This window comes from Daktulosphaira vitifoliae, unplaced genomic scaffold, assembly GCF_025091365.1.
Source record: "Daktulosphaira vitifoliae isolate Bord-2020 unplaced genomic scaffold, ASM2509136v1 Scaffold_1, whole genome shotgun sequence".
Lineage (NCBI taxonomy): Eukaryota > Metazoa > Arthropoda > Insecta > Hemiptera > Phylloxeridae > Daktulosphaira > Daktulosphaira vitifoliae.
The window spans coordinates 42,153,481-42,169,759 of record NW_026099572.1 but is presented as its reverse complement, the minus strand read 5'-3'; the positions used below and the strand labels follow the sequence as shown (position 1 = coordinate 42,169,759).

At 23.3% G+C, this 16,279-nt stretch overlaps 3 protein-coding genes across 5 annotated transcripts; all 3 read right to left on the bottom strand.

Moving 5' to 3' along the window:
* Positions 1 to 624: 624 nt before the first annotated feature.
* LOC126895059 (tektin-2-like) lies at positions 625 to 4,543 on the bottom strand. The gene is made up of 6 exons (XM_050666525.1): positions 4,021 to 4,543; positions 3,740 to 3,956; positions 3,478 to 3,683; positions 3,054 to 3,276; positions 2,774 to 2,997; positions 625 to 1,661 (listed from the first exon to the last, which is right to left on the bottom strand). The coding sequence occupies exons 1-6, from the start codon at positions 4,221 to 4,223 to the stop codon at positions 1,532 to 1,534; spliced, it is 1,203 nt and encodes a 400-aa protein (XP_050522482.1). The 5' UTR covers positions 4,224 to 4,543; the 3' UTR covers positions 625 to 1,531.
* Positions 4,544 to 5,954: 1,411 nt separating this feature from the next.
* LOC126895062 (uncharacterized) lies at positions 5,955 to 8,657 on the bottom strand. 2 transcript variants are annotated; one of them, XM_050666531.1, is made up of 3 exons: positions 8,454 to 8,657; positions 7,933 to 8,364; positions 5,955 to 7,859 (listed from the first exon to the last, which is right to left on the bottom strand). In XM_050666531.1, exons 2-3 carry the CDS (start codon positions 8,329 to 8,331, stop codon positions 7,311 to 7,313), a joined length of 948 nt encoding a protein of 315 aa, XP_050522488.1. In that variant the 5' UTR covers positions 8,332 to 8,364; positions 8,454 to 8,657; the 3' UTR covers positions 5,955 to 7,310. The 2 variants fall into 2 exon arrangements, with proteins under 2 accessions (XP_050522488.1, XP_050522487.1); XM_050666530.1 differs by having other exon boundaries at positions 7,933 to 8,656.
* A 2,556-nt stretch (positions 8,658 to 11,213) lies between these two features.
* LOC126895055 (uncharacterized) lies at positions 11,214 to 15,704 on the bottom strand. 2 transcript variants are annotated; one of them, XM_050666518.1, is made up of 3 exons: positions 15,149 to 15,260; positions 13,702 to 13,797; positions 11,214 to 12,984 (listed from the first exon to the last, which is right to left on the bottom strand). In XM_050666518.1, the coding sequence occupies exons 2-3, from the start codon at positions 13,789 to 13,791 to the stop codon at positions 11,434 to 11,436; spliced, it is 1,641 nt and encodes a 546-aa protein (XP_050522475.1). In that variant the 5' UTR covers positions 13,792 to 13,797; positions 15,149 to 15,260; the 3' UTR covers positions 11,214 to 11,433. The 2 variants fall into 2 exon arrangements, with proteins under 2 accessions (XP_050522475.1, XP_050522474.1); XM_050666517.1 differs by lacking the exon at positions 15,149 to 15,260 and adding an exon at positions 15,487 to 15,704 and having other exon boundaries at positions 11,215 to 12,984.
* Positions 15,705 to 16,279: the final 575 nt, after the last annotated feature.

Here is a 16,279-nt window from a genome sequence, read left to right as displayed (position 1 = left end):
AATAGCCATTGTTTAGCTATTTTCTTACAAAAATGTTGTTGGACATCAACAATTTTTAAAAGCTTATTCTCAAAAAAACACTATTTTAGATTTTTGCGTGAACATGGACAATATCTAAATGTATTACTATCATAAAAAAACGTTTTGATGCGTAACTTATAAATTTAAAAATAATTTGTACATTTGTAATTTTACAATTGCAGTTTTAAAACTTCACTCAAATATTAAAGAAATATTAAATTGATGGGACATTCTTCTTTTTTCATCATAAAGTACTCTAATAAAAGCTTTAATTTGATACAGGTTTAAAGAATGCGACGTCCTGGAACATTTTCAAAAATTGAAAACAAAAATTTTGTTTATTTTTTTATTTGGAAGATCAATTTTTCCAAGAACAAATGTGCAGATATATGAAAACATTTTCAAAAATTGAAAAATTAGATTTTCCTAACTAGCAAAATAAACTTATTATCTCAAATATATTCTATTAAAATTTTATAAAGATTTATCTATTTTTAGACAATTTATTGCAGCTTTAAAATGTAGAAACAAATTCTGATTTTACCATTTTTTACGGCTGCTAAATTTTGAGATATATTCTAAATTTTAAAAAATAAAGGGGTTTTTACGATTTTTGAAGGCAATATATTCAACTAAATTAAATTCAGTTTCTTTTAACATATAAATCATCAAAATAACTGTTGATTCATCGATATATTATGAGAAAAAATATATCGATTAATCCATACTATTGCACATTAAAAACGATTATTGGATATTTTGCGCAGGTCTACCCTAGTATACAGTCCACTTATCATAGTAATTCAAACAAACTATAAATAATACATCTTATAAAACTTACAAAACTACTTATATTTAACAACAGAGTGGTTCAATTAACACGAATCGCTTAATTAAAAAAAAATTAGAATAATATTGATAATTTCTTATTGGTTTCTTTTAGTTTGATGTTTTTTTTTTATTTATCAATCATAAAATATTTTTATAATTCATTTATTACACCTAACAATAGTATCAACTTTAATTTATAAAGTGGCAACACGCATGATTAACTGCTTATTTAATAAGTAATAACCTAATAAGAAATTGACTGGTCGATAACATTTTTTGAACTACTATTTCAGAAATTAACAATTTTAAGTAATAACTTTTGGCGAGACGCAAGTGATTTTAATCACTAGACATGTCACTACCGTTCTTTTTCTACCGCCTAAGTATAAACATATCAATTAATTCCAAAATTCTGGTTCAAAAGTTGTTATCGACCAGTCTTTTTCTTGATTAGATAAAATAAGCTAGTCAATTATATTGTATTACCATTTGAGAAATTTAAGTTACACAACCTTATAAGGTATAAGTGATGAACATTAAAAATACTTAATGATTGATAAATAAAGAGAACCATTGAACTAAAAGAAATCAATAAAATTATTATTAAAAATATTTAAGTTTTTCGATTAATTAAGTGATTCATAACAAGTGAATCATTGTGTATAATTTAAAACAAAATTTAACGCTGTTCTTGTAGATGCGTTGATCTATATTGTAAACATTTTTGTTCAGTACTAAGTGCGTGAGTTTTGTTTTTCAATTCTTCGTCAATTAGATTTATATGTCTAGTGAGAATATGGAACATTTCTCTGTAAAACAAAACAAATAATAAATTAAAAACAGATTAACAATTGTTCATGAGTTATTATCTCAACGTTTAAGGGGCCACCTTGATATGTCGGTTAATAATTTCTTTTTACCAATTGATTTTTTTTTTTTTAATTTAATAAAATATCATTGAGGGTCTGTGGCTTATATACATGTAGGGCTTTTGGATCCGAACCCTCCATTAACATAAAATCTTGATAGTGGTGTATAGTAGAGGATTGAAGCTAAAGTTTTCCTAAATACGCCATCAAAGCAGAGTTGACTTGATAACTGCTAAAGGCCCTAACACTACAAGTCCGGGCTCTATCATACGGGAATAATGGTTCCCTGAAACCAGAGTCAATTTTCGCATGTTTCAAAATACATAGTGTATAATAAGAAAAACTAGTATATAGAATGCGAAATTCAAAAAGGTGTAACGATTAATTATTTGATCTTATGAAAAAAAAGGCACAAGTCGATTTAGTTAACTAACTCAGGGGACAGTGAAGAGGCAAAGACGGAGCAAACGAAGCGAATTCCTCTGATCACGTGCTATTGAGGCATAGAATAATAGTGTAAATCTGAAAATATTCATTACTACCACCAAACAAGAAAGTCGTACTTTTACCATGTAATGTTTTTCTGGGGGTCATCCCATTAAATTTTCTTCCTACATGGCACAGGGATCCCATAAAATCTAGCGTCGGTACTGTCAGAAGATCACTTTTAAAATGACAAACCCAACATAGTCAAACATAATCTTAATCAAAACATAATCTAACAGTGTAATATTACAATAATAAAAAACGATGTAGAATAAATAAATATGAAATTATAATGTTAAATATTAGCCATAATTATTCAAAATAAGTGAATTTTTTTGTTATATCTATTAACTTTAAATTAATAGAATTAAATTTTTTATAAGTGTGATATTTGTATAATATTAACATCCTGTAGTTATTTAAATAATATTTTTTCCAATATTAATTTGAGCGTATTTAGTCAATTATATCATTAACTATAAACTAAATTATATTAAATAAAGTTTAAAATTAATGTTATTTTAGAATTATAATTTTGGTTGTTTTTTTTTAAGAAAAAAAATTACCTAGTCTTTTGTAATTTTGCAGTTAATAAACGAGTTGTATAGTTCAGCTCAAAAATTTCTTTGTGGAGTTCATGGGTAGTTTTATCAATACATCGTTCTGAACTGATTCTATATAACTTCTGTTCACATTTTGTTTCAGCTAGTTGTTTTAAATATAGTTTACTATCCACAGCAATTTCTAAATTCTCTATTTCTTTCAATAATTTTTCTTTTTCACCTTCCATCTGCAAATAAAATAATAAATAAAAAAATACAGAAAAATAAACTCGTTTTAACTGACCTTTAATTTTTGCCAATACAATTCATTTTTTAATTTTTCAGTTTCAAATATTTTGGCACGAAGTGTTAAATTAACTTCATCATTTTGTGCTCTTATATCATTTTTTATTTTCTCACGAAATACATACATGGTTTCTCGCAACATTTTGGAATAATTTAATTCTGTTTCTATTTTCAATTTTAGATTATTACAAAGTTGAAGCCACATTTCATATTCAATAAAACTAAAAAAAAAAATAATTGGATAGTAAAATGATAAAATTAAAAATTATGCTAGAACTTAATAATATATTTCAATTTTATCTAGAGAGGTTTTTTATAAAAAAAACCCTCCAAATTATATTGAATTTTAGTATTTTCACAATTATAAATGTTAGTAACTTATTTTGTATATAAATAAATTAATAAAATAATTAAACATTTACTCATTCGGAATTCGTAAAGGATCAGGCTTGAGAGAGATATGTTTCAAATCTTTAAATAATTCACTATTTATAGTTATGCTTCGATTTTTATTTTCTATATCTTCAGCTACCTTAATACATAAGTTTTCCAAGTTACAAATTTGTTCCCATGCAACATAACATTTTTCAGTTAGTTCTTTTTTCATTGATTCTAACATATTTTTCTCCTAAATAATTAAAACATCTTATTATAATATTACCCAGTAATTTATTATTCACTTACATTTTTTAATTCGATGTCAGCAATATCATAACATAAATCAGAACCACCTCTTTCATCTCTTATACTCATGCAATGATTTATTACACTAAAATTTATATGCAAAAATTCGAGAATTCTTTCAGATAAATTTTTTTCACTTTTTAAAATGGTCACTTCTTTTTCTAATTTCTTGTAGTATTCTTGAATTGAATTTTTCCACTTTAATAATTGAGTTTGACTTAAAGTATTATAAATAATTAGTAAATAAATATTTGAATTCAAAATCTTTTAAACAGTCAAACCTTTCAACAATTGACTTATTTGTGTGCTCCGTGTTCCAACATAAAGTTATGTCTGTGTTGTTTCTTAATTTATGTGAATCGTTAAGTAATTTAAAATTTTTACTCATTAAAACATCACTTATTTCTTTTAACTCAGATATTTTATTTAACCAATCAGGTTTAGAAATTTTAGGCATAGGTTTTTCAAGTACGACAATAGACATTTTTTATATTTTTATACCTAAGGACTAAATATTATTCCAAAACGTTCATAAATACATATAGTAAGTATTACCAATAACAAACAATTAAACAATTTTACTTAGGATTCATTGAACAAACTTAAAAAAAATTTTGATTATTTTGATATAACAACGGTTACTATGACAATGATTGTAAATATGTATTTAAATTTTTCTAATTTTAACTTCTATTTTGTAGTAATATGCTCAATGCTTTGCATGACGCATCTTACAATTATTAATGAAAAATGTATAATCTGTATTTTAAATAACTTGTAAACAATCAAATAATTTATCTGTCATAACAAATATGATGTTCAACACAATTTCTTATTATTTATATATATATGTCAATTTATCAATTGTTAAATATGTTATCTGAATATAATAATCCTGTAATGTATAATTAATACAATAAACAAAAAAAGATTACTAAAAGCGCTGACAACAATATCCCTGGATTGGGGGCAATATCATTTTACTATAAAAAACACTGAAATCCTTTCAGTCCGAGAGAGTCAGGGAAAGACTCCAGAGAGACGAAAAAAAAAGAAGAAGTGACAGCGACCAAAAGAGTTCGTTTTCTTCGAATTAAAAGTAACAATTATCAGTCACAGCCCTGTGTTGTTGTCGGCTGACTTTTATGCATTTTATTTATATATGAAAAGAACTTGCTTTAATTATTTATCTTTTGACGAAGTGCTAATTAAATACTTTTAAACATATATAAACATATCGAGATAATTATCAAATCATTTTACAAGCAATTTACAAGAATAAAAGAAGTAAGTAATTTTATGTTATCCCAATTATTTGGAGTTAATAAATTTGAGTAAAGAATGACAAAGCAATAGATCATTTATTAAATTAATATCTTAAAGTGTCAATTTTGACTGGTTGGTTAAAGAAATTATACATAATCACGTTATATGGTATTCGTGAACTGGCTCTGCCGTTTCGTTGCCTTAAAGATGTTTTAAAAAACCTAGCGTGATTTCTACTGTATAAATTAGGCTCTGGTATTCGTGGACTGGCTCTGCCGTCTCGTTGCCGAGGTATTCGTGAACTGGCTTCGCCGTTTCGTTGCCTCTTAGTTAGGACATTAGAAACTAACCAGACAAAAGTTTATTCTACCTCTATAAGAGGAATATAATATATTTTTATATCTACTTGTCTTTGTCGTTCTAAACCCTCGAACCATACGACCCCGATAGAACCACAACATCAGGTTCTCACTAAGCCCATCACCCTTCATTTATTTTCATTATTTTTACTTAACGATTATTGATTATTTTATTTGAATTATAACAATTTTAATTAATTTATGAGTGTTCTGAATACTTGTTTTTAGCTACAGCAAAAGAAGGGTTATGTCTTAGTTAAACGCGGGAACCTTTAATTATATTTTATTTAATAACTCTGGAAAATATCAAACAAAACAGAATGTTATATTTAATATATTGATCTATCAATTGAAATATTAATTTATCTATTTAAATAAAAATTAAATCAAAACTAGTCTTTAGGGAACTAAGACTTAATAAAGCTATGGTATTATCAACATCATTATTTTTATTTATTTTATAAGCAAAATAAATAGCATAATAAATTTTGATGCACTTTCTTAATTTTATTGATTAAAACTAGTTATTTAGGGTTTTATTATATAGTACCATGATTTAGAGTTAACCTAATTAAAGCACAACAAACATCTTATAAGTAATAGTTTAATAAAATCCAACAAGAGTAAACTTTTACTATACATTATTAATATATAGTGTTCAGTATGTAAGGAAACGGATTTCTTCTGTTCTCATTGTTTATAACAATTTACCTATTTCCTTACTTATTGAACACTCTGTATATATACAGAGTGAGAACAGAAGAAAACCGTTTCCTTACATACTGAACATTTTGTATGTATACAATACTATTATAAAGTAGATCAGACAATAGAATAATACCCAACTGTTTAATCATATTAACATAAAAGAACTGCAAGAAATACAAATTTAACGACATAAACAAACTTTTTCATTTTAAATTAAATATTTTATTATGTATAAAGTCAACACAAATAATTTATGAAGTAATAAAAATAAACAAAATATTTCAATTTTATAATTCTTAAAATATACTTAGTAAAAATGTTAATATAAACATTTATAAAAGAAATAATAAATAATATAAAAAATTCCATTCAATAAAATATTTACAGCTTTATAGTAAAACAATTTAGATTCATACATAAAAAATATAAATTCATTTTTTTTTTACATTTTTTTAGTTCTATAAAGAGTTACAAATTTTAAGATTAAAAATTTTCATAGGAACAATAAATTTATATATACATATAGGTATAATATTAAAAATTACTATTATTTCATAAGTCTTTTACTTTTTAAGTAAGTCTTTTTGTTCCACAATAAATTAATTCTGATAGTCTTTTAGCAAATTATATTATAAATAAGTCAATATTGATATATCTTAGAGCTTTCTTAAAATGTATACAAAAAATAAAAATAGACACCCTAAAACTAACCAATTGCTCCAAAAATTAAAAAATAGCATGAAAATATACACTTTTTACAACTATTATTATATATTAATTTTAAGTAAAAATTTAACAAAATTGTAGCAATTGATATTATTATTGAACAAAATAAGTCAAACTTAAAATAATTATAATAAAAATAATTTTAAATGCCTTACATATTAAATATGTAATAACATGAACTTAAATGGCAAATTGTAAAATCAAAATAGTACCAATATAAAATAGAACTTTTATAGAATTAATTAAACAAAAATATTAAAGAAAACTTCATAAATAAAAAATTTATAATAAAACTAAAATACTTTTTTAATTGTTTATAGAATACTAGATACAAAAATTATTTTTAGTTTTAAAATAATTAGAAATAAATTAATAAAAATAAGTTATATCCAAAGTAATATAGCCAATATTATTACCAATATTATTTTCCTTATCAAATTTTTTAAAAATTAGTCTGGAATGTCAATATAATAAATTAAAATATTCATATAATTTAATTAATTTTTAAACAACTAAAGAACTGCAATAGGTTCATCTTGTTTACGATTAGTTAATAGAATTTCTGGCTCACATTCAATTAGACCATTTTCTGGACTATATTGATTTTTTTTACTGATTTCAACCACATGTGGATACATTGAATGTAAAAAGAATATCATGTGTAAAAGATTCTTCATCATAAATACTGAAGCATTTTGATTATATACAACCCACATATATAATCGAATTCCAAGAAATGGCATCTGAACCAATATTAAATGCATAAAGTTATAACATATGGGCTGTGGAAAACCCATTGGCTTAGAATTAAAATCTGGTTGAGATAAACTATATAAAATCCAAACAGGTAAAAGGAAGTTAATAAAAGCTGTAGCATATATTAAGTATTCTATATAACCAAGAGAAACATTGATTGATATGACTATTGATAGTATTTCTACAGAATCAAATATTTCAACAATCCATGCATTAGTTGGCCACTTTTCACGGTTAATTTGTCTTCCAAAACATTCAGCGTTAACCAATAAATAAAATACAATTCCAGACAACCCAATAAGAAGCTGGTAAAAATAAACAATTATATCAATAAAAGTTAAATGCTTTTTAATAAAAATAATAATAGTCTCTTTTTACCTTAAGCATTTGAGGTCCCATGAAGTCATCATAACCAATTAATGATAAAACTTCATTTGAAAATATTAAAACAATTTTGCTAAACAAAACTACTACATATGTAGTCCAAGTAATACAATTTAAATATACAGGATATTTTGTCTTATGTACTACAACTTCTGCAGTATTAGTTTTTTTACTGCGTTCGTATTTGTATTCTTTATAACAGTTGAGGAATGTATGATAAAATAGTAATGTCAACACAATGTTTAGGACCAAGAATAATGCATTCGGATACCTTGAATACCAAGAATCTTGAAATACAATCATAATGTAAAAATCTAGACTGAAAAATTGAAGTAGTTGTAACGAAAATAATGCTCCCGCATCTAAAATGAAAATTGTTCTCATTTTTTTCATTGTTATTAACGGCACAATAAAATTGATATAGAACTGTAATTTAAAAGTCAATTAATATTAAATTAAAACAAATTCTTGAATTTAATAAGAAAAGTGAATTTATAGTAACAAAAAATTTGTACCTAATTAATATTTATCACTTCTACAAAGAAACTAATGAATTAAAAACAAAACGGCAAAACTAATAAGACTAATAATAACAGGCATTGTTATCACTATGTACTCTACATGTTGTTTACGTTAGCGTTGCTTCAGAACTTGGCGCTTTGACAAAGAAATGGTGACTCATACTTATGTTGATAATTACATTACAAAATTTATCGATAAATTGGCCTTGACTCTATTAGTGAAATAATTTACGTTATCACACTACTAATTAAATTTTGAACAATTGCTTATTAATACAAGTCTATTCAATAGTGTTATAGGAATTTTTTGCAAATATCAATTTAACAGCATTATAAAATCAAACTATGAACAAAATTATTATTTACCACGATAATAATTATTATTATTATTATTGTAATTGCATTAACCCATTAAGTCCAAAGTTTTCTTTTTATCATTTTTTTTATACATACGTTTAAAAAAATAATATTAATAATTTTTTTATTTATTATAAACTAATGATGAGATATTTCACGTTACCATGTGTTAACGCTAGGACTTAATTATATAATATAAACTAAAAATATACACAATTATTATTATTTATATATTTATCTCAACAACATAAAAATCTATGCGCAGGGTGGCAAAATTATTGGGGGAGCTAAATTTTATTTTTTCGCCTTCAAAAAATTCTTATATAACAATGTATATAATTGTACTAAATTTTATGGGGAGACTAAGTCTCATGCCCTACGCCCGTGACAAAATTGTACAATACTATAAAATTATTATAAATACAATATTGCAGCTACTCTCTAAAAGTATAGCTTTCAAGCTTTTCTTTTATTCAACCCATCCGTTCGGTTTCATAGAAACATTGTAAAAACATCAAGGAAATTTTTTCTTGTTCAGTGGCTGGAATGCAAGTTTTTTACTAAACTAATATAATGATACTAAGGTCAAATGTAAGGCGCATAGTCTTTAATAAATATGTTTTTAGCTTCGATTCAAAGCGGTGAAATACTGATTAATAATTCAAATGTTTATTCTTTTTATTATTTTGTTATTATTGATGCAAATACTTAAATTCTATTTAATTGATTACTAATTGTATCTATTTAAAAATATTACCACAAAATAATAAAATAATTTAATTTGTTCCTTGTAAATTGCAGTAGACTCCCAAACATTATAATTATAGAAACTGGCAAATATATAATATATAAACTTATATTACTAGCTTTTAATTAATAATATCATTATTATAATAGAACTATTTTTTTTTTAAATGTAATGATTGAAAAAACTTTTTTTGGGTAGTACCTTCATAGACGCAATCTAAAAAGGTCCAGTGGGGCTAAGACCTCCTTAAAAATTTAAATGTGTATAATTCTATATAAATGTTAAATTATTTAGAAATAATACCTTTGACATTTTCCGAATACATAACAAGTCATATAAAGTAATAAATTTTTGTCAATTCAAATTTTTAAAATGTCCTGAAACTTTTAAAACTATAATAAAATTATAATAACGTATTATATTAAAAGTCCAAGAATATATATTGTATACTATCCAGTAGCGTGTTAAGGATTTAAATACCTTAGAATAGATTTTTTGTCGCACTAAAATATTTTGTTTAGCAGAAAAAAAAATGTATTTAGCTTACACAGAAAAAAATGTCTGACTTAACAAGCTTTGAATATTTATAAATGCAAAAACATAAATTATAAATAACATTCTTTTTTGAAGTTTTGTTGGGTTGATCTGCTATGATGTTCTCAGACTCAGGGGTACCTTTATGTAGACACCCCTCTGATATCATTGAAACAATTTCTTCTGAATCGGTGGTTCCGATAACTATTCTCTAGTAGACCAAATACTATATTGTCCAAGAGATATAGTTAAAATGTTATAATTAAATGCGTGTATTTTAGAAATGTATATTATAAGGGTACGACACAAAAAAATTTCAATGAATTTCACTTTGCTCAAGTTGTTAGGCAAAACAAGGACATGTCACATAAGAAAAACTATTTAATTAGGTCTAATTGGGAATAATAGGGTCAAGACTAATGAAGAGCATAGCTATTAATTCATATAATTTGATGAAAAACAAAAAAAAAAAATCATTTTTACTATTAAAACTTAAATCTAGCGCCGATACTGATAGGGTCACTTTATAATTAACTAATTGATTTAAATTTTAAACATTTTATACGTTTCTACCAGAGAATTATTAAGAAATTTTGAGTAGGTGACATTTCAGATATAGTTTAAACAAATTTTGAGACATTAAGCTCAAAAAGTTTTAATGTTATAACTTGTAGCCAGGATTTTATAATGCGGAAATTATAATACAAAATTCTATATTTTAGAACATTTTTTTGCTTAACAATTCATTTTAGAAACGAATATTGCTGTCAATGGGGGGCCTAGTTATATCAATGTTTTTTAATACACCTTTACTTGATATTTTTCTTAATTTCAAATGAAATTACTCTTACAAATTCATTATAAAAGTAACTATACATACATTTTTTTCGACTCCATGGTAAAACCATTTTAGTTTTATGTGATTAGAAAAAAAAACTATTTAAAAAATATATACATATATTTTTATTTATTTACATTTGTTGAAATAAATATTATAAATAAATTACTTTCATAACAGTTTCATACTGATTATCAAAGTATTAAATTATCTATAATATGAATTTCAATAAAAATTGAAATTATACTTGAACCAAATAATTTCAGAATGTGTTAATTATGTACATGTAGTAAATGATAAATAAAAATTATTTTAATTTCATCAATTTAAAGGATTCTTATTTATAAAAATAAATGTGAGTAGCACATTATAAAAATATAAGTAAACAAAAGTTCCATTGAAATGATATGGTTAACAATTCAAAAATATGTTTTGAAAACATTAAAATATATGAAACGAAGCAAAATAAATTAAGAGATTAAAAATATACACACATTTTACTTGTAATGAGTTTTAATGTGAGCATAATATGATCGTAAATAGTTATACTGTCTATTACAAAGTTTGCACTTTAAATTCTTCAAATAATTATTTTTATTATTATCTAAATATTTACGTTCTGTTTGTTCATGAATAATTTGATGTTTTTTAAAATTTTTATACATTTTAAATTTGAGACCACATATTTTACACAAGAATTGCTTATTATTTAAACCTGAATGTTCAGTCTGATGCATTTTCCATTCAGCAATTGAAGCAAACACTTTATTACATTCTTTGCATTCTAATGTAGAATTTTTTAAATAATTAATTTCTACATTTTTTCTATGGTTAGTTATAAAATTTATACATTTATTTGGAGATTTTACATTTTTATCATCATGCATATTAGAAAGGCAAGATTCATTTTTATGATTAGAAATTTCAATAGAATCAGATTCATCACTTAATGTTATTGTTTCTACTTCACTAATGTTTTCAGTTAACCAAACACCAATATTTTTATTTACTACTGTCAATTTATCTGTTAACATGTCCTTGTGATGGAAGTTTTCTTTATTTTTAATTACAAATAATTCATTACTTGGTTCAATTTTTTCTTTACTATTACTTGTTAACTCTTTACGTCTTTCAATAAGTTTTGTAAGCATTAGAGCTAGTTTTTCTTTATGTTCAGACTCATCAATACTTTCTAATTCATTTGAAAGTCCTCGAACTTCTTTTTCTAAATTTTCTATACTAGTTATCAAGTATTTTTCCAATAAAGAATTTTTAACTTCTTCTTTATGAGACGTATTATTTTGATAGTATTCTATAAGCCAATTATATTCTTTTATATCTTTATCAAATCTCAACTCTTTACCAGCTACAGACCAAAATTTATCAGTTAATGTTTTAACTTTCAAAGAGAGCTGCTTTTTAAACGCTGTTAAATTATTATTGACAGCATCATCTGTATTAGGAGAATTTTCTTTAAATAGTACATTTTTAGAATTTTCAATTGGAATAACTTTTCTAGGCCTTCCTCTCTTTTTAACAGATTTTTCCACAATAACTTTTCTAGGTCTTCCTCTTGGTTTTTTTAAAGTAGGATCATCTGTACTAGAATTATTTTTATTTTTATTTTTCACACGTTGATGAACAATATCAGAATAACAATTATTTCTTGTTTGTAATGTATTCAATAATTCAGGATTCAACAAATTTTTTTTATTTTGATGACCACTTAATTCTTCTATAAATTTGCTTTTAGATTTTTGTTTACGTCTTTGTCTTCCATGTTTATACTTGTAATTCAAATAAATAAGATTAGGTCCATTGTAAGTTCTTGTACAAATATCAGTTCCAATATGAGCTCGATACGACATTTTAGAAGCAAATTTTTGACAACACTTTTGACAAACTACATTCTTACCAACAAAATCAAAATCTTTGAAAGGTAAAAGTTTTAGTGATCCTTTCTTGATTAAGAAATTTTCATACCCAGTCTTAATGCTATTATTTTTATCAGATAGATCTATAATTGGTGTTGTTGATACAAAATAAATCTGCAATAAAAATAATAAAACAATAGAATAATATTTAAAAAAATTTATTATGAACAATAGCAATATTAAGTAAGGTAATATAAATTTTTTTTTTAATTATTTACCAACTTTTCAAATTTGAATATAGACAAGTATTGAAAATAAAGATGGTTTATAAAAAAAATATGGGAAGTAGATACCTCAATGTTTAAACAATTACTTATTTTCAAATATAATTAAAAAGACCCAAGAAACACTAATGTATCACAAATATTATGTAATTTAATGGACCACAAAAATAAACAATTATTATAAAAAATTATGACTTCCAAATGTACATGAAAATTTAAAGAAATATTTAAGTTCTTTTTTTTAATTAATTTTAGATTTAAATGAAACAATTCATCAGCAAACTACCACTTTGTATATAATTACATTGAGCTTAAAAACACTCTGCATAAATAACATAAATAATTTCATAATTATTCATAATTCAATAATGTACTTCAATAATTTTATAAAATTAAAATGAAAATTTGATATTTGATTATAACAACAAATATAATAATAAAAAAGCAATATATTATTATTTACTATAAAGAATATATATAACCCAATATTATGGAATTAATGTGCAAATATAAACTGAAGGATCATAAAGATATTCCAACAAATTAAAATAAATATTAAAACATAAGAAGAAAATATAGTAAAATTTCTGTAGTGGATAAATATTACCTTTGGTAAATCACAAGTTGGCCCTGGACTAATAGCATGGAGACCCAAAAGACTGAGAAATTGATATTTAGTCAATTCTTTTTCAGACATTATTTTCTATATAAAAATATATAAATAAAACAGTATTATGAACAACAATTACATAAAATCTATGAATTAAACATAAAAACTTAAGGACGACAGTAAATTTTTATATATATATAGCTAATTAATTACCCAGAATATTGAACTTGATATACCAATGTAATAAACATTTATTTAACATTATTATATAATAAATAGCCCCTGAATTTTCTAAAAAAAAATTGATGATGTCATGCATTGAATTGTAAAGATTTTTTTTTTATGAAGCATTTATTTTTGTGAAACTTATAAATAATAAAATAAATAAAAATATTAAAAATCAAATTTTAAAACTAATAACTGAATTTTAAGGAAAATCTCAAATAACTCATTGAACATTAATCAAAGAAATTGCTTTTTAACTTTTTCTTACAATCAATTTTTTGTTATTTTCCATGTAATAAAATAAAAATCACATTTATACTCTGCTACTTGTTATTGTTTGAAAATGCTATCACATTAATAATAATAAAAATCAACAATGTGATTAGAAATGTGTTTTTGTAGACTAATTAAAGTCATAGTAATTTCCAGGTTCTTCAAAATTTTGCTTTTTTCAAGTATGAAACTTTTTGTTATGAATAGTAAAATATAATTATTTTTAGTCTATAATAATTAAATGCATAAAAAATTAAAAAATACTTTTCATTATATTCTAAATATAAGTATTGACATTTTAAAATATAAAATTAATGCATAAACAATTTAATAACATCCAAATGTTGATTTACAACGTTTTTTAATATTTTTAATGCTTCTTTTTCCTTGAAATATTTTTAATAGAGAGCATTTTAAATAAATCTACCGACCTTATACAAAGAACCACCCAAGGATCTAATTTACTTTATTTTCTTCTAAATAAACCTTTGCATCCAATTAACTTAAAAATAATGTATTTAACAATGATTGAATACTACTAAGTCAAAATGATTTTCTTTAAAAATTTTAAGAGAAAGATTATGTAGAAAATTTTTGACAAAAACTAAAATTTTAACAAAAGACGATTAAATATCTTAATTTTTGTTAATGGAAATTGTTATTTAATATATGTAAATTAGTTTTATACACTGAGAGCAGAATATTATATTGTTAAATGGTACATGTAATACAAAAGATGTTAATAAAAACATTAGTTTCAACACATATATTTTTCAAGATGAAGATATTAATAATTTCAGTTATTTTACTATGAGAAAGATTACAATAATTTAATAATAATATTTAACAGTATAACAACAATATTTATGTTTATATTAATATGTAATCAGGAAAAACTAATTTTTCAAGTTTTTAAACATTTAAAAAATTACTCAAATGATTTAACCTGTAGATCACTTTTTGAAGCGATTACATTACTATTTTCATTTGATGGTTTTTTAGAAAATATTCATTTTATTTACACTCAGAATGTTTAAACTTTAACATTATACACGATTTTTACAAAAATTAGAATATATTTAATAAAAATTGATATTTAGCTAAGAAAGAAAAATAGTTAAAACATCTTAATGTTAAACAAAGATAAATGATTAAAGTAGTAATGTTTGATATAAAGATATTATTACTGATTTTAATATTTATAGTATTAAAAAAAAAAAATTAATTATTCCAACATGATCGAGAAATTAAAATGCAACAAAAAATAAAAATATTACAACTTACAACATATAATAATTTGAAGATAAATTCGTAGTTCCTGAATAAAATTTTTTATAAAATTAATTAACAACAACAATTAAAAAATTTCATCATAATATGATAAATAAAAATTTAACTTAATTAATTTTTTTTTTTTTGAAAATATGAAAGTAAAAAACAAAAAACTAAATGTAACCCAAGTAGAGAGCACTGCTAGCAATGGCCAGCTGCAACTGGCATAAAAAATATCGAATCCATAGTAAATCGATGTTTATTCATTTTTTGTTACACCTTATCAATTTACCGTAAATGAAAATTAATTATATGTAATAAGTCCAAAAATAACATTGCTGTAAATATGTAAGCTAACATATATAGATATGTATACTCAATATACACTAGTCTATTAATTTTGAAGTCCAAAATATGATAATTGAATCGATTATTTTCAAAGGATAATGTAGTATCGATATGAACTATACCCTGTCGGATACATGTATAATCAGTGTAGCCATTGTCTAAAAAAATAATTCGTTAAAATGTAACTATAAAACAAAATAAAGTAAGGCATTATAGATAAAATAATTTTTTTTTTATTCAAAAACAATTAAAATACTGAACATATGTGACAATTATACAAAATTTTGTTTATAATAGACTTTTAAAGTATCTTATTTGGCTAGATTATTTTATAAAATTTAATTAAGTCTAACAAAAATTGCATATGATAAATTATGCAAAGTTATATAAATATATTCTTTGGTCGAAAATAGAACATGTTTTTCAAAATAAATATTGCACAAAGAAAAATCTATCC

Coding starts and splice junctions, on each gene's coding strand:
- LOC126895055 (XM_050666517.1), bottom strand. CDS start 13,791: ATGTCTGAAAAAGAATTGACTAAATATCAATTTCTCAGTCTTTTGGGT. Junction 12,985..13,701: donor CAACTTGTGATTTACCAAAG/GTAATATTTATC, acceptor TTTTTATTGCAG/ATTTATTTTGTATCAACAAC.
- LOC126895062 (XM_050666531.1), bottom strand. CDS start 8,331: ATGAAAAAAATGAGAACAATTTTCATTTTAGATGCGGGAGCATTATTT. Junction 7,860..7,932: donor TGGGACCTCAAATGCTTAAG/GTAAAAAGAGAC, acceptor TATTTTTACCAG/CTTCTTATTGGGTTGTCTGG.
- LOC126895059 (XM_050666525.1), bottom strand. CDS start 4,223: ATGTCTATTGTCGTACTTGAAAAACCTATGCCTAAAATTTCTAAACCT. Junction 3,684..3,739: donor CTGACATCGAATTAAAAAAT/GTAAGTGAATAA, acceptor TTAATTATTTAG/GAGAAAAATATGTTAGAATC. Junction 1,662..2,773: donor GCAAAATTACAAAAGACTAG/GTAATTTTTTTT, acceptor TTTGTTTTACAG/AGAAATGTTCCATATTCTCA.